Genomic DNA, 17,698 nt, shown 5'->3' with positions numbered 1-17,698 from the left:
AGCGCTGGGCACTGGAGCATGATGGTATCTGCAGCAGACAGGATTTTCATGCCTGCCACTGAGTCATTTCCATGTCTCCTGCATTGTTCCTTGCGGGGCGAGGGCCTTGCTGCTCAGCTGGTCTGATAAGGGGGCTGCAATATCCTGCCCCGTCCCTAGCCCAGAGATAAGAACTCTTTCTCTGCCAGCAGGAAAGAGCACACGGCAGTTGGGTAATGAAAGATGATTAAACACACCAACAGCCACCCCCGCCCCCCGGGGAGGGAGCTAATAAAATTCTTGGCGAACAAAACTCTTCTTTCACATTTTGTCTCCTTTTATCGACAAATGAAACGCGTTGTCACTTCCCGTCTCTTTCTCAAAATCACTTTTATTGAAACGTGGAAGGAAATGAATCTGCTCCCCCCAGAGCGGGTTGACACGCGAGGTTGCCGTCAGTCGAGCAGATGTCTCCCTGGTGGCTGGTGGTGGGGCGCCCATCCATGGCTGCACCCCTGGGCCTCCAGCGGGACCCAGCTCCTATGCAGCATTCAGAGGATAAACCTGGACATGCATTTTGAAGAACGCAAGAATGCACCACTCAGGATAGCGCAGTGAAAATGCCCAGGGCCCTCCTCTGCCGGTCTCAGTCGTTGAAATCCTATTTTCTGCTTGGAAATATGGCGGCCCCTCAAATCAATGAGCTAACGCCTGTTTTTGGCAGTTGCTTCCCATTGTCTTCCAGGAAGGGAGCCCGTTACTGATAGGCGGGCAATGAACTTGGATATGATCTTTAAAAATAAAGAAGAAAACGTTTAGGTAATGTGGGAAGAGTTGTTGATGATTGCATTAGCGTTAGTAAAAGAGCCAACCCATTAAATAAAAATTGGGGTGATCCCAATTACCGTAGGTTAGGTATGACATTTTCACCCTCCCACTGCTTAGGATGATACGTGTATTCTGAGAACTTTGCTAGTTCGTGAGTTTTGAGGAAGGTGCCGGCAGAAAGTATTTCATAGGCCAGATCAGTACAATTTCCTACACAGTACACGTAAATTCAAATTCGGATTATTCCAAAGAGTCTAATAGTTTGAAAGGTAGATACATGTTATGTGACTCCAGACTATGCAGATTTGAAAGTGTACGACCTAAAATACTGATGACGTCTCATTTTACGAGGAAAGGTAGAACTGTGAATTTTCCCAATTAAAAATGAGGAGGGGTGGGTTCTAGAGGGGAGAGGGGTGTGGGGATGGGTATTAAAGAGGGCACGTTCTACATGGAGCACTGGGTGTTATATGCAAACAATGGATCATGGAACACTACATCAAAAACTAATGATGTAATGTATGGGGATTATCATAACATAATAAAAAAATAAAGTAATAAAAAAAATGAGTAGGGGCTCATGTGGCTTCAGAGTAGGAGAGCCCCCAGAACCGTGAGCCGTGTCCCTGTTGCTGCTGGGAGCAGGCATCTCCTCAACTCTCTTTGTCTTCTCTTGGGGTCGCCCGTGGATTCTGTGTTGGGGTTCCGCATGTTTTGAATTATCCAAGGTCCTCAAAATGCATCCCCTTGCTTTGAATGTGATAGCCCTACACCCAAATCAGGATTCACCCAGAAATAAAAGGGAGCGTTAACAGGAAGTTTCTAGATTAGCTCATTCCAGTCCCTCATTTATAAATTCTCATAGAATCCTCCCACCGAGGGCCCTCAGCCAGGCAGTGGGAACCCTAAGGTCAAAATCTGGGGCTCTTAGTCCAAAGCCTATGCCTCTTTCCATCGTAAAAAAAAAAAAAAAAAAAAAAACGAGATTCTTCATTTCACTCTTCAGACGAACTTTCTGGACGTCTCCTAGGTGCCTGGCATTGCATCCCAAGACTGCCAGGGGGCCAGGTGGCCTGCATGCTCAACTTCTGCGGGGTGACCCTCTGCAGGCACCTCCAGCCCGACCCAGAGAGTCTACCTCCTCCTCTGAGCAGCGACCCAATGCTCGTTTTCACATTGCATCCTGACGACTGCTCTCTGGTCTGATCTTCCCACTTCAGCACAAGCTGCTGGGAGTCAGTAGCCATCACTGTGGTCCCTGGGACCACCCCCCTCCCCCCTGGCTGGCTTACCACCCGCAGATCTTAACCACCCCACATCAGCAATAGTCACGGCACAGCCTTCCAACCGGAGAGTGTACTGCATGTCAGGAGCTGGGCTGAGGGGTTCCTGGCTGTGATACCAGGATTTCTCCGTAAAGCAGCCATTCCCATTCTGGTCCACACTGAGTAAGCTGTTGAGCTGGGATCAAACCCTTGCCTTGTGCTTCAGCCCAGAATCAGCTGTTATCAGCTCCATGCATTCATGAACTACGACACGTTCTTCTCCCTTGAAAATGAGTACAAAGAGGTACGGAGGTCAGGTGGCTGCCCAAGGGAGTTCCAGAGCCCGGACCTTCCCAACTGCCGCTGCGCCCCAAGCCCCACGGCCTCAGGGACGTCCCCTCCACGTGGTCTTGCACTTGAGAAAACAAGTTGTTAACTACTGTGTGTGGAGTCTTGTTTTATGACTAGACGCTCATAACTGAAATATCTTCTTCTTGTCATTACTGTTCCTTGGCAGTTTGCAGATTCATTTAACTTCAATCCCCACAAATGGCTGTTGGTGAATTTTGACTGCTCTGCCATGTGGTGAGTTTCCCCGTTGGCTAGATGTCAATGACCCCGTGCCCCCACTGCACTTGACAAGAGCGGCTTTCTAGAGAAGAAGCCCGGCAGGGGAGGATGCCATCGCTGGAGGAGCCCGTATGTCCCCCGCATACTGCTCGCCTCCCTTCTGAGCCATGGGTGGGATTCTTGCTAGATCTTACCCTGGTAGTGCTCTGTTGACCAGAACATAGTACGCAACATAGCCGCACAAGAAGCCAAGGGTAATACAGAAATCTCACTCGCTGGCTCTAGCTAGCATTAGCAAAAACAACGCAAGGAAATTGCAGGGCATATTTCTAATCTGGTGGTTTCTGTGTTTCCATTCTTAGGTGTTTAACACATCTAACCCTCAGGGCTTAATAGCATTTGCTAAGGAAAAATAAGAGTAATCCTATTTCCCACGAAGTTCCTGAAAATTCTTAATAGCAGAGCCATAATTACTTGGTTGTATTTAGGGCAAGAAAAAGAATTCAGAAATTTAAGTGGATGATATTCCATTGCGTGGATGCTGGGAGTGGTGTGGGAAGAGTGGAAATTGGGTCTGCTACATTCATTACAGGAAGAAAGAGGTTAACCTTAAGACCGGGGCGCTTTGCATGAATTTTGTGCAAAATCGTTTAGCATGTAATTGAATGAATGGTTTTCCACCTTGGAAGGGTGAAGAAAGCAGTTCTCACCCACCCCACCCAAAGTCTGTTCTCCCAGTTTACTGAGTGATCCGGGCTCTCTTTAACTATTTTGTCCAAAGATAAAATCACAGTTTCAGTGCTTTACTAAAAAATAAGTTCAAATCAGTTCTTTTTTTGTCAGCCTTTGACCCAAACTTTGGTGTGTGATTTTAAAGCCCCTTTGGATACGAGCGTTCCAGACTCAGCTCTGTCCGAAGTACTAGTGAGGATCTATAAGCTATAGTTTTTATCAATGTCAGTATTCTTTTGTGTTCTCGGGGCTACGTTTGTCTATTTCATTTAAAGTGGAACGCTTGAAGAATAACTCATGCAGGGTGTCAGAAAGTCCCTTTTTTCGAGCTTTAACTGAGACTGAAATATAATTCTGTTCTGCTGGTGTACTTGGTCAGATTGTGGGTCCTGGGCACGGAGCTGGTGCAGAGCCTAGAAGGGGCTCTGCCGCCTCTGTTTGGGGAGGGGTAGTGGCCTCCGCGTGAGCTGACGGGGGAGCCCACAGGGTCCTTAGCGGCCAGTGAGGTGTCAGGCCAAGAAAGCCACCCAAACAGCCTGGAGGGTTGTCGGGGGTGAAGCGATGGGGACCAGGGGGGCTGCTGGGCGGTGGTGGCCAAAGGGGCTCATGGTGTGCCCAGACATCTCACTCCTTACCTGGGCAAAATACTCCTATCAGACACAGATGTTTAGGGGCACCTGGGGGGCTCAGTCAGTTAAGTGTCTTGACTCTTGATCTCAGCTCAGGTCTTGGTCTCAGGGTCAAGCATTTGGGGCCACGATCTGTGATCAGACATTGAGATATGATAAGGATGAATACAAAAACGCGGCCTCCTGTCCTTGGGTCCAAAACGCCAGTGCATCGGTTAAGGGCGAGAGAGGATGGCTGTGTCCGCGGCATGGAGAAGGGTCCCAGCCCGCCACAGTGCGTGGTGTGACCGGGGCTGCCGTGGAAGTGACCTGTGGGAGAGGCGCAGGGAGGCAGGGGTGATGCCATGTCACGGCGAGAAGGACAAAGGTGAGGCTTATTGCCTGCCGAATAAAATTCCATGTTAAATGTCAGGGCAAACCCCAGTGTTTGCAATTTTGCCCCTAGAGAAGGGCAATCAGTATGGGGGGACCGGGGGGAAATGGGGGGTCAGTGCTTGAAGAGCTGCCTGCCCACCTGCAGATTCAGAAGGCCGAAGGCATGAGTCGAAGTTTGAATTGGGATAGAGGATGTGCTTTCTGGGTCCTGAGCTGCTGGGGTCCTGGACAGAAAAGCTGTCCAAGATTTCGAGGTGATTTCATGCATGTGGGGAAATCCATCCTCCCCCAAACCCCAGGGTTCATCCCGCGATTTCATAAACACAGAATATTGGTTGACGGCATCTGGTGTTGAAGGGTTTGCATTTCAACATGAAAACGGCTGCTTGTCAGCTTCTTCAGGCACTGGGCTAAGGCCTCTGGGACAAAGACAGAGACTTATTTCCTCATGATTCTGGAGGCTGGATGCCACAGACCAAGGTGCGGGCAGTGCTGGCCTCTGCGGACGCCTCTGTGTGGTGTGCAGACAGCTGTGTCCCTTCTGGGTCCTCTTCTTGTAAGGACACCGGTCACACACCGGTCACATTGGATTAGGGCCCAGGCATTAACCTCCTTTTAAATCATTTTGCCTCTTTAAAGACCCCGTGTCCACAGGCAGTCGCATCCTGAGGTCCTGGGGGTTAGGGCTCCAGCCTATGAATTTTGGGAAGGGGACACAATTCAGTGCCTAATGGTGCTCCCAAGAAATCACGAGATAAAACCATAAGGCTGACATTTAGGGGATTTAAAGCGGGTCAGCTTGTTTTAAACCCTACATACAACCTTGATTATGCCATGTACTTCCTGATTAGCTTGTTTGATTCTTACCAAACTTCGGTTTTATTTTGATCTCACTATACCCAAGCCCCCCTCCCTGTTGTCGTTTTTTTTTTTTTTTTTTTTTTTTTGGTTTTTTGGGTCTTCGTTGTTGTTGTTGTTTCCTACAAAGAAGTTGCTCTCTCCTTTTGGCAGGGATGATGTTTAACATCGCCTTGCTTGCAGAGGACCCTTCCCCACAGTCATCTGCCCCCCACCAGGGAGGTGTGGGCAGAACAGCATCCAAGTTGGGGGCAGCCCCGTCCAAACCAAGAACACCAAGGAAGAGGAAAGGTCATGATTTTGTTGGGAAGCATTTGATTTTGAGCACCATGGAGCTGAGACCAGAGTGGTATTGTCCCTGGGCTCTCGGGGTCCCAGCCTTGGAACAGAGTTTCCAGTAAATGACATAGAGCCAAAGCAAAACAAAAAACTAAATAAAATCAAAAATAGACCAATGTAGATTGAGGTCCAGCAGGGGTCACATTGGATTAGGGCCAATGTAGAGGGCAGAGGTTCAGGTGAGAAGCTTGGGGGGGTGGCCAGGAGCTGGAAGGTAGAGGGGACTGTGTCGGGGAGGTGCCTCCATGGTCCCATTCATTCACTGCCTGGTCGCTGCCGATGGAGAGGTCACAGAAAGCCTATCTGGTGACAGGGCATTTGACAAAAGGTCACGTGAGGTGGTAGACCAAGCAGTCCACGTACCTGCGCTGGGGTTGGTGTGTGTGTTTTGGGGGGGAGGGCCATCCGTGCAAAGGCCCTGAGACCGATGTGTGCGCAATGGTGAACTCAGGTGGAAGCCACTGAAAACCTTTCAGATGGTCCACATGGAATTAATTTGTTTTAAATCAGCTCTCCACATTTAAAATGGGCGTTTTTACAGATACACGCAGCTCTTTAACGTCTCACTAAGTAATACGAGCCCTTACAGCACCATTTCTGTAGGTCGGTGGTGTGGGACTGAGCAGGCCTGGGTGGGGACACGTGTCTTCCTGCCCGGCACAGCCCCTCTGGCCTCCGCACTCAGTCCTGGGGCCAGCCTGGCCTCGTGCACAGGCGAGCGCCAGGCTCCTGAAGCACACACACTTTAAGGATTATACCTGCATGGCAGCTGAGCTGGTGCAGGAAGGGTCATCCCGATTTTATGGATGAAGCCACCGGTTCTGCTTATGGGTACACAGCCCTCCAGGCCAGAGCCACAGATGTTTAATGGCAGTGCGGTGAAGTTTTAAAAGCGAATGCTGAGTAGGGGCGCCTGAGTGGCGCAGTCAGTTGGGCATCCGACTCTTGATTTTTGGCTCAGGTCATGACCTCAGGGTTATGGGATCGAGCCCCATGTTGGGCTCCGTGCTAGGCGTGGAGCCTGCTTAGGACTCTCCTTCTCCCCCTCCCTCTGCCCCTCCCCCGATTCATGCTCACTCTCTCTCTCTCTCTCTCTCTCTCTAAAAAAACAACACACACACACACACACAAAAAAAAAACACCTCAATACTGAGTAAAAAGAATCATATAGAGAATTATGAATCTCACAGGATGCAAATTAAGAATACATGCACGAGGGCGCCTGGGTGGCTCGGTCGGTGAAGCGTCTGCCTTCAACCCAGGTCATGATCCTGGGGTCCTGGGATCCAGCCCCTTATCGGGCTCCTTGCTCAGCAGGGAGTCTGCTTCTCCCTCAGCCTGCCACTCCTCCTGGCTCTCTCTCTCAAATAAGTAAATAGAATCTTAAAAAAAAAAAATACATGCATGGAAATCGATACGCATTTTATAAACACATACACAAGAAAAAGCACGGAATGCATTAGAATTGTTCCAGATGGATGCAGAAGAAATTGGAGAACGGGAGCTGTTTTTTGGTGGGAATGAGGCAAAATCAGGCCCCAAAAGTGTTTTCACTGTTGTTCAAACTGTCAATTGGTTTCACTTTCTGACTCCTGAAAATCCTGGACTTGAGCCCAGGCATGGACAGCAACAGGCTAGAGAGGAAGGGAGGGATTGCAGCCTCCCTCCCCTGTTTGCCCGCCTGAGCTGTGGGTCCCCCCAGGCATGCTCAGTCCAGCTCCCGGGGTAGGGGGGGCTGGGAGGGGCCCTGCGTGTTCGCGGGCAACGTAAGAGAAGGCGATACCTTGAAACGTGGTGCCAGGCAGTGTGCAGAGAATGAGCATTGAGAATATACTCAGAGGCTCCTTTGCACTGTCCCAAATATCCATGGACTCAAATACATAGGTTTTGCTACTCTAGGAGGTTATTGTGGTAAAATGGGGTGTCAACACATTAGGATAAAGGTGATAAGACACTTCTAAAAACCAGATTTCAGAAAGAATAAGCATCCCTTTAGACCCGTAAGAGTTGAAAATAAACAAATAATCCTAAATTCCGAATTTTTTATAGATGTATTTAAATTTTTGCTGATACAACAAGACATAAATGTGTGTTTGCTTGTTTGTTTTTTAAATTGCTCTCACTGGCTGTTTTGTATTTCTCAAAGCCAGAAGGGTCTCTCTTTTGTGTAATGAAATTTTACCAATGGTTAGTCTGTAATTTAAAGTAAACATATTGGTTATTTTCTCTAAATATTGAAATGGACAAGATAATTGGAGTTTCAAAAACTTGCAATCATTGTAAGCACAGTAACTACATTTCATAATGATTTCATTATTCTGTTCATAAGTTTTTTATTGTTCATTTGAATCTTGTAAATATGAGCCATTCTGCTCAGACCTCAGTATCTGTTTAACATCAGATTTTCTCCAAAGAAAGCCTCAGATTCCACACGACGCCAAGGGCATGTTTTTACTCTACCTTTAAAAAGAGGCTCTTTGCTTTTTCCAAATAAAATTTAAATTTTATCCCAAGTAGTTTTATAGCTTTTGCACTTTTCTGTTACACTGGATTTCTTTTGAAGTTCAGTTTCTTGGGAAGATGGTTGACCACTCTATTATGGCAAGATCGGGTGCTAGAACTTGTTTTATAAGCATTAACGCACAGTTTTCTGTGTACCTTTTTGGTTTCTTTGCACTTTGGTCCCAGGGCTCTTTCCCATCCTGAATGCTTTTCTCTGTTGCCGGCACCAGGACGTAACACGAGCCCTCATTCTGTGAGCCTCACAGGCTATTGTGGGCTTAGAGAAAGACAATGTAGATTTCCCCAAAACGCAGGAGTCCCCTCCCCTCGGGCCCCAGGACCGTCCCTCAGGAGTGTGTCTGAAGTCAGGGAGACAACTGTCCTCACCACGAGGCCCATTCTGCGTGAGTTGACTCATGCCAATGCAGGCCGTTTCTGAGTGTGCCCGCACACACGTGTGTGCAGGTGTGTGTGCATGCCCGTGCACATCTGTTTAAATTGCCTTCCTTCTACAACCCTGTCAAACATCATGCCCAACATTGTCCACATGCAACAAAACTAGCTCCAGCATAAACAGACTAAACAAATAAACTGAAAAAATCTTACAGCTATTAAAGATGATTATGTACAGCTTTTTAAAATACAGCTGTATTCAATATACTCACTAACGAAATTATTATTCGCCAAAAGTTAAATTTTTCCCTCAATGGGAGGTTCCAGATTCTCCCAACAGCAAACTCTACCAAGTTGTCAAGGCATTTATCAGTCTGAGCATGAGTGTACTTCACAGAGAGCAGCAAGGAGGGCACACACCGGCTCTCATGTCATGAAGTTCGGGTACCTTGGATTCCAAAACCGGATGAGAAGCTGAGGGGAAAAAAGCCACGGAGAAAGAAAAGAAAAGAAAAGCAAGAAAGAAAAAGTTTGTTTTGCTCACAAATTTAAATACGGAATCTCTAAGTCACATATTAGCATATGAAATTCCATGATGTTTAAGGGAAGGAAAGACTGTGTATCATGACCCAGATGGGTTTATTCCAGGTGTGCGGGGTGTTTTAGAAATATTAGAAGGGTTTGAAATGTCATTTGCTGTGTGAAGAGTCAAGGGGAAGAGAATCATCATCACAGGAGATGCAGAAAAAGCGTCAGGTAAAATTCTACACCTGCACCAAAAAAAATTTTAGTAAAATAGGAACAGAGAGAACTTTCTTATTCTGATGAAAGATATCTACCAAAAAACTACAGTAAGCCTATTCTTAATGGTGACATATTAGAAGGACTCCCTTTAAGACCAGGGAAGAATAAGGGCTCTTATAATTCACGTTCTGTTCGGTGCTTGCTCTCCTGGCCTGTGGAGTAAGAGGCGTAAGGAAGTCCAAGTGTAAAGATTCGAATGGAAACCATAAAACTCTTACTATTCTCAGATGATGTGACTGTCTGCAATAAAAAGAAAATTTAATGAAAGTATTAAAAGAACACAACAATATCTCTAGATACGCATTTTTAAGGTTTTACATATACAATAAACGGTACATGTAATTTTTTTAGAGGGGGAGAGGCAGAAGGAGAGGGAACGAGAATCCCCAAGCGAACTCCGCGCTGAGGATGGAACCGATTCGAGAGCAAGACCTGAGCCAACATCAAGAGGGACGCTTAACTGACTGAGCCACCTAGGCATGTCAGCACATGTAATTTTTAAACTTTATGCAGTATTGTAAGTACTGTATTTTTTTACAGTATTGTAATTTTATTTTATTTTTTTAAAGATTTTATTTATTTATTTGACAGAGTCACACCAAGAGAGGGAACACAAGCAGGGGGAGTGGGAGAAACAGGCCTCCCGCGGAGCAGGGAGCCCGATGCGGGACTCGATCCCAGGACCCTGGGATCGTGACCTGAGCCGAAGGCAGACACGTAACGACTGAGCCACCCAGGCGCCCCTGTACTGTAATTTTATACAGTTTGTAATATGTGTACAATTTTACAGTATTGTAAACTGTAAATAAAGAAATACCCTTTACAATAGCAGAATAAGACATAAGGTTACAACAGATAAAGGTATCAAAAGTTGTGCAGAAGGGCACCTGGGTGGCTTAGTCGTTAAGTGTCTGCCTTCGGCTCAGGTCACGGTCCCAGGGTCCTGGGATCAGCCCCGCATCGGGCTCCCTTCTCGGCGGGAAGCCTGCTTCTCCCTCTCCCACTCCCCCTGCTTGTGTTCCCTCTCTCGCTGTGTCTCTCTCTGTCAAATAAAGAAATAAAATCTTAAAAAAAAAAAAAAGTTGTGCAGATTCTTGAGGGGAAAACAGACAATGTTTTGGAAGCCATTCCAGCAGTCCTCACTGAATGGAAGGGTATGCTGTGTTCGTGGAGAGGGAGACTGAGCATCAGAGCCCAGTGCCACCCTAATAAATATCCTGGTTGGGTATTTTTGTGGCACTTGCTGAAGCTGAGCCTAATACTTACATGGGCCCAGAATAGCCAAGGAAAAAAAATCGAAGAACAACACGGTGGGCTTGTGCCCCATCCAACATCGATGTGCAGGTGAAGTCAGTATAGCTCAAGCAGGATGCAGTGGAGCGGAGATCCAGAGAGGACAGCCTAGAAGCAGCCCACAATTACCCGGATTCCCACCACTGCTAGTTAGGTAACTGTCACGATCCAGGGCCGAGTACCAGAGGCAAACCAGCTAGCACAAAAATGAACAAAAATTTTTTCACCCGAAGGAAACAGCAGGGGGCGCTGGACAAATGCAGTGTTACTCCACATCGTTGGACATCAGAAACGCACATTGAAATCCCTCCAGGAACATTGTCGGTTGCGTCAGATAAAGACCCTCCGCACTGACTGCTGACCAGGACGTGGAGCCATAGGAGCTTGAGGGCCACACCGCCTCAGACGCTGCCTTGGCCCTGCCTGCCCTGTCCCCATTCCGTAACTGGACGTGCGTCCGAGGGGCCGTCCTCCAGGGCACCACGCGGCTCCGGGGCGGCGCGGTCTGTCTCACAATGAGCGACAAGCAAGAGGAGAGCGGACAGACTTCGGTCGGCTGGTGGGGCCGTCCAGCGCGGTGGCAAAGTGAACAAGACGTACGTGGAAGACCGGCTCGGAAGCCCAGGAGTATGGTTTGGAGAAAAATACAGAGAACGACGTCATTTAACTTTAAACAGCTTGTGTTTGTGTTATGTTTGGAAACGTTCGGGGGGCGCCTGTGCGGCTCCATCGGTGACTCTTGATCTCGGCTCAGGTCATGATCTCAGGGTCGTGAGATCGAGCCCCGCGTTGGGCTTCACGCTGAGCCTGGAGTCTGCGCGAGGATTCTCTCTCTCCCTCTGGCCCTTCCCGTGCTCTCTCTCTTTTCTCCCTCTCAGTGCTCTCTCTGTGTGTGTCTCTAAAATAAATAAATAAATCTCAAAAAAAAAAAAAAAAAGGAAAAAAAGGAAAGAAAGAAACCTGCAAAACAATACCATAGATTATGTAGGAATTTGTAGGGCAGATTCTGTAGGACTCCGTGGGACTGGTAGAGCCAAATGTGGCCGCATGGCCTCCTCCGGGTGTGGCGAGGGGGTGGACACACCGATTTAACTGTATGCGGCTCTGTTTCTTCAACAGTGAGGTGGATATATTATAATGTATACCCTTTTGCGGGACTTCAGCATTGCACAAATGTTTGGATTACAAAGACACGCACTTTGGGAAGGGGAATGCGGTCTTCATTTATGAAGGACGGAGTTCTACTTGGAGTCAGAAGTATTTCTACCCTGTTCTTTCTGTCTCTCTCTAAGGCTACGTGCAGAGCCTTCCCCAGTTCAGGGAGACAAAAGGAGTCTCCTACAGGGCCTCCTCATATGCTGCCTGGGATGCACCCGAATTCCTGCGTTCGCATGCATGAGGTCAGGTGTGATCCAATTTTTTTGCCCGAGGTCAAAGGCACAGCATGCACCAGACCCCTCACTACTGCTTACTGACAGAGTCTGTCTTTTAACCCTTTGTAGAAATAGCACTTAAATTACTTTTCCTGAATAAATCCGGGCTTTCTCCTGCCCCCTCGCTGGTGAGCCACATCCTGCCACACTATTTCGGTCCCCCTGGTTTTACCTTGCAGAGACTCATTCACGTAATATTTGCTTTCAAGCCTAAGCTGCTGTCAGACTGACATTTCTTCTCCAGTTTGCCCTTAGGATAGTCTATTGGCCATAAAATTGCTTTGAGATGGTGTCCCTGCTCGCCAAATGAGGCAGAGAGGCAATTATCCTAAAGCTCAGACCTCAAATCCCAGCCCAAATGTGAGTTTTGGCCTGGGCTATCCCGGACCATCACTGCGTACTGGGTCTGAGGGCGGCTCGCGGTGGGACCACCTTCGTATCTTTAGCTTCTGTTCATCCCACGCGCACCAGTGATGCCTGTCAGTGGCCAGGTGCCAGGCCTGGCCGACAGAAGGGATATATGCTCACCTGCTGGGTTTCCTCTTCTGACATCCGTTCACTAGCTCTGCAGATACCCACCGGGCATCCCATAATGGGATTCCATTCTGACGCTGAATATCTGGAGTTAGCGCAAGCCCCACAGGTAGACGGGCTCCGTCCCACAAGTCGTGGGTCCAAGGGTATCCGTGCGTCTGTCCGACTTCCTGTAAAGTGGGGGGCTCCCATGAACCCCCTGCTCCTTCAGATTTGGTAATTTGCTTGAATAGCTCATAGCACTCCGGAAAGCAACTCTCTTACATTTACTGGTTTATTTCTTTATTTTTTTTTTAAAAAAAAGATTGATTGATTTATTTGGGAGAGAGAGCATGAGCAGGAAGAACAGCGGCAGAGGGACAAGCAGACTCCCCGCTGAGTGTGGAGCCCGGGGCGGGGCTCGATCTCACGACCCTGAGATCATGACCTGAGCCGAAACCAAGAGTCGGAGGCTTAACTGACTGCACCACCCAGGCGCCCCGTCTACTGATTTATTATAAAGGAAACAAATCGTTGGCCGTCGGTCATTAACTCAATCTCAGTCCTTCCCCCTCCCCCCGATTTCCCAGAGACTGGAGGTAGGGCTCAGAGTCCCCACCCTCAAGTCGACTTGGGTTTCCTGGCAACCAGCCCCCATCCTGCATCTCCCCAAGGGGCCCCCCGTCACATCGGCCTACAAGAGCAGTTCTTACCCCTCCAGGGATTCCAAGGGTTTTAGCTGCTGTATGCCCGGAACCAGGGATGAAAAGCGAGTATTTGTTTTTTTGTTAGACGGCCCCCTTGAGTGGGCTTGGAGTCCTGGAGATTAATGCTGTGCTGCAGTGGGGCCGGGGGGGAGGGGTGGTGGGCACACAGATGAGGGACGTCTGCTGACGGAGTGGGGTCCAGGGAAGGGTCTCAAAGCAGGTGGGCCTGATCTGAGCCAGCCGGGAGAGGGACCGGAGGGAAGGGCCGCGGGGGCCCATCTGGGGGCTTCCTCATTAAACCCCATCATTTGTTCTCTCAAACCAGGGTGAAAAAGAGAACAGACCTGATAGGAGCCTTTAAACTGGACCCTCTCTACCTGAAGCACGGCCATCAGGACTCAGGTACACCGGGGTCCTTGCTTTCTGCGATGTTCTGGTTTTGTTTTCATCAGAGCTGCATTTCTGCTGGGAGCCAGGAGGAAGGTTCGTGTCCACAGGGACCAGCTCCTGGGAGCCGCTTCCCCCGGGGGAAGGGTGCTGACGGGGCCTTGGGGACTGCCTCAGTGCAGGAGCCGGGGAGGGGCCCATGGGCCTGGAGGGGTCACAGCACAGCTCTCAGGGCGGGTGTGGGCATGTCCTGTGTAGGACCTTTAAAAGCATGACTTCCCTACTGTCTCTCTGAGTGCGCATCTGCTCACGCCAATGCCACCAGGGGGACACGGGGTGGGGCTGGGGGCCCCGGGGAGCGAAGCGAAAACCCAATGACGCCCGGGCAGGATCGGCGTGTCCATGCACATCTCACCCGGTGGGTCCATAGACCTGCCCTCTGTGCCCGTCCCTGCTGGCGGGACCGGAGCCACCCCAGGCCTGCATTCTGGCTGTGTGCTTCTCGATGACCGGGGCCAAGAGAGGACACGGCCAGGTGCTCGAGTTGAGGTGAGGAGCAGAACGTTCCCTGGCACAGAGAGATGCTGGAGCGGTTCCTAGAAAGCACAGAATAGCTCATTTCGTATGGCTACTGTCCTAGGCCACAGCCAAACGTTAAACCCTAAGTTAGGACAGTCCAGGCTCCAAGCGGGTGGTGAGGGGGCGGAAATGTAGGTCCTTCTGAGATTCTTTTTTTTTTTTAAAGATTTTATTTATTGATTTGAGAGAGAGAGAGCAAACACAAGCACGGAGGAGGGGCAGAGGGAGAGGGAGAAGCAGGCTTCCCGCTGAGCAAGGTGCCCGATGTGGGGCTCGATCCCAGGACCCTGAGATCATGACCTGAGCTGAAGCCAGACGCTTAACCGACTGAGCCACCCAGGCGCCCCTCTGAGATTCTTACCAAAGAAATAAGAATTGGATATTTAGAAGAATGATCCCAGCAATACAAATTTTTTTTTTCTTTTGAAAAGCGTGCAATGAAAATTTTCCAAACGCGAATAGTACTTACAGCTGGATGGTGTAATTATTTGTGAATTTTCTTAATTTGCTCTATATTTTTACAGTTTTAAAAACATACTTAGGACTATTTAAGTATTGTTGTTCTCAGGTATAGTGCAGACACGCGTCCCCGTTGATGTTCGCAGACCCCACATGCCGGCTCAGATTTGCTCAGGACCTAAAACTGCCCTAAAAAATAAAGTCTACTTTGGAAAAAAGGAATTGGCATGAAACACTGTGAAATTCTGAAGCGACTGCCAAGCTCTCCTATTACAAAAAAAAAAGTATTTCATGTTCAGATAATAAAAATCTTTGCAATCACGACAGTTAAAACGCAAAATGTTGCCCTTAAGCAATGAAGGGATTCTTGGAATGAGTGTAAGCGAAGGGCATCTGAGGGCTTCTTGCTCGAGGCATACAAAAATGTATTTTATGTTGCTTTTATAGGAAGGCTGTTTCTTACTGAAATATTTGCTATGGCTGTTAGAGATGAAAGATATTAGTTATTTGTTTTTGCCCCTACAAAAAAACAAAAAAACCCTGCAAACCTCTATAAGTCAACAAAGATGGTGGCCCATTTTGTGCTTCACAGCAAAAATCAGCTTCACGTTCTTGTGGCCAGTGGATGTAAGGGCATTTTTTTTATCCACACGGATTCAGCCCCAGTGCCACTAAGCCTTCTGCTCCTTGAAACCGTGTTTAGAGTGTTCTACAGGGTTTTTTTTTGAAGATCCTTTCTATGCAATAAAGAAGACTCCTCAATGACTGCCCCATGGCCCCCTCATGTTCGCTAGGCTGTTGCAGCCCCCTGTCCCGCCTGGGGGTCATTAAGACACCCCCTGCTCGTCACTGGGTCCAGGGCAAAAGCCTCCCACTCAGTGAGGTCTTCCCAGATCTCTCCACTGAAGCCAATGCCCCCCACCCCCAGCACCCCTTCACGGCACATGAGTCCGGCCACGAAGCCCTCTCACTCACTGGCTTCTTGTCTGTTGTCCCTCTGTCCTGGAGGCTCAGACCCAGTCGTCCTGCTGTTGGAACACCGCTGGACCCAGGGGATGGCGGCCAGCAGCTGCAGTGGGGACAGCAATGTGGGAGAGGTCGCCGTCCCAAGACGTCCCCGAGTTTGCCTTGCGCTTTTATGCATTCGTCTCCTTGGACACCTGTCAGCTGGGGGGAGACAAGGAACCGGGACCCAAAATAAGCGGGATTTGTGTTTTTTATATATAATAGAAAATTCTGTCTCAGGGCTGGTGATAGGGAAAAGTGGCCACACCTGCTGCATAGACTTTTCCAGATAAGCTCTTTCATTGTAAAAACTGCACCTTTGGAAACAAGAAGCAGGAAGGGTGAGTCAGGAAGTCCCCATGAGCCTACCACCCCAGTGCAGGTGCTTTTGTCCCATGATGGTGTTTCTTGCCAGTCCTGTCTGACGCATTGTTTCTAGTGTGTTTACTGCATACTGTTTGCATGGAGGAGCTGCTCACCCCACATACCTCATATGTAGTTGGAAAGACTGCCTAGGCACATAACACTTATTAAGAAGTCTGCACCGTAAGTTCAACTGTGGTCGTAGCAAGCTGTTGGCAGGAGGGCTTGGGCATTCCTCGTGTTCACAGCAGACCTGTGTCAGCACCGTTCCTAACTGGACCGGGTCTTCAGCTGGTCCTTGAGGATGTAGGGTCATGGAGAAGCAGGCTCCACCTTTCACTGACCGTGTTGTTTAGCCACAGAAGCTTCTGCATCTGAAACCTACTTCAAGCTTTAGTCGCGCGTCCGGTAGAAACTTGCACAATGAAGTGTCCTCTAATTCTGCACTCTCTGTGTGGTAGCCCACTAGCGCCACGTGGCTCCTGAGCACTGGAAATGTGGCTAGTCTGACCGAAGAGCTCCGTGTTCAAGTTGATTTCATTTTAATTAAATGTAAATGGCCACACGTGGCTCATGGCCACGGGGGTGGCACAGGGATGCGAAGTAAACAGGAGGGTCATTCATTCATCTTCACTCACGACATCATCTGCGTTTTTAACAGACTCTCGCTGAGTGCTCATTCCATGCCACGTAGGAATTTGGCATCTCTGCATCCCCGTCGGGTCATTTCTGGCGACCCTGCTGTTGATGTTTGCTTAATAACTTTAGATTTCCTTGTACGTGTTAAGTCAGACCCCTCTGCAGAGTGGGTGAGGGGCAGTCTGTGAGGGTGGGGGTGGATTGCATTAGGTGGACGCCCAGTCCCAGCTGCCCGTGGGGTGGGCCTGCTATGGCCAGGCCACCGTTGCTCTGACTTGGGAAATGGGGGACAGTGATGAGCCCCGGCGCGCCTCATCTGGACCTACACTAGAGGACCAGATACCCGAAACACAGGACTGCAGCTCAGGTTCATAATTCCCAGCTGATTGCTTGCCTAAGATCACCATGGAGCAACTACCATCGGTGAGGCTCTTTGTCCAGCGTTCTGTCCTCCATTAGGTCCTTGGCTCTGTTGCTTTAGGCAACAAGGGGAGACTGAAGGCAAACCAGACACGTTTTGTATCCACTATGAAGCTATTTGAATCCAGGTTGGTGATATCGATCCAACGGTTCCTCACCGGTGTCTGCTCCATGCCAGACTCTGGACTAAGATCCGAGAACGCAGACATGAACACCCAACAAAAGTTTGATTCTTGTCTCATGATCTAATCCCTCTGTTTATCGGAAATCCACCTTCCCGTGCATGAATCAGTGCACAATGAAGGTTTTACATGATCTGAATGCCAAGTTACTACTGGGCAATAGAAGAAAGCTTAGATTTTTGTGCTTACGGGAGCATAGAAAGCGAAGCAAATGGGAATCCACTCGTAATCCAGCATTTCCAATTTGTTCTGGGCACCCTGCCCTCTGGAAAGCCCCTTGGGTCTGTTACCCTGAGAAGTGCCACAAAGATCACCCAGCCCGGCCCTCCGTGGTCGCACATCCAGTGCAGGAGATGACAGATGGGACACAAGACATTTAATCTTGAAAATGAGAAGGATGAGGCATGTAATCAACCGATGTGTCTAATGGCTTCTTTTTGCTTT

At 48.9% G+C, this 17,698-nt stretch overlaps 1 protein-coding gene across 3 annotated transcripts in view; it reads left to right on the top strand.

Moving 5' to 3' along the window:
• Window positions 1–17,698, top strand: part of DDC (dopa decarboxylase) — an 80,261-nt gene that overhangs the window by 50,191 nt on the left and 12,372 nt on the right. For all 3 annotated transcript variants that reach the window (XM_027574166.2, XM_027574167.2, XM_027574165.2), the window contains 2 exons: window positions 2,590–2,657; window positions 13,546–13,622. In XM_027574166.2, coding sequence (XP_027429967.1) covers window positions 2,590–2,657; window positions 13,546–13,622 — 145 coding nt within the window. The remainder of the gene's footprint in view (window positions 1–2,589; window positions 2,658–13,545; window positions 13,623–17,698) is intronic.

This window comes from Zalophus californianus, chromosome 12 (assembly GCF_009762305.2).
Source record: "Zalophus californianus isolate mZalCal1 chromosome 12, mZalCal1.pri.v2, whole genome shotgun sequence".
NCBI classification, from domain to species: Eukaryota; Metazoa; Chordata; class Mammalia; order Carnivora; family Otariidae; genus Zalophus; species Zalophus californianus.
Note: the sequence above shows the minus strand (reverse complement) of the source record. Positions and strands in the feature narration are given on the sequence as shown.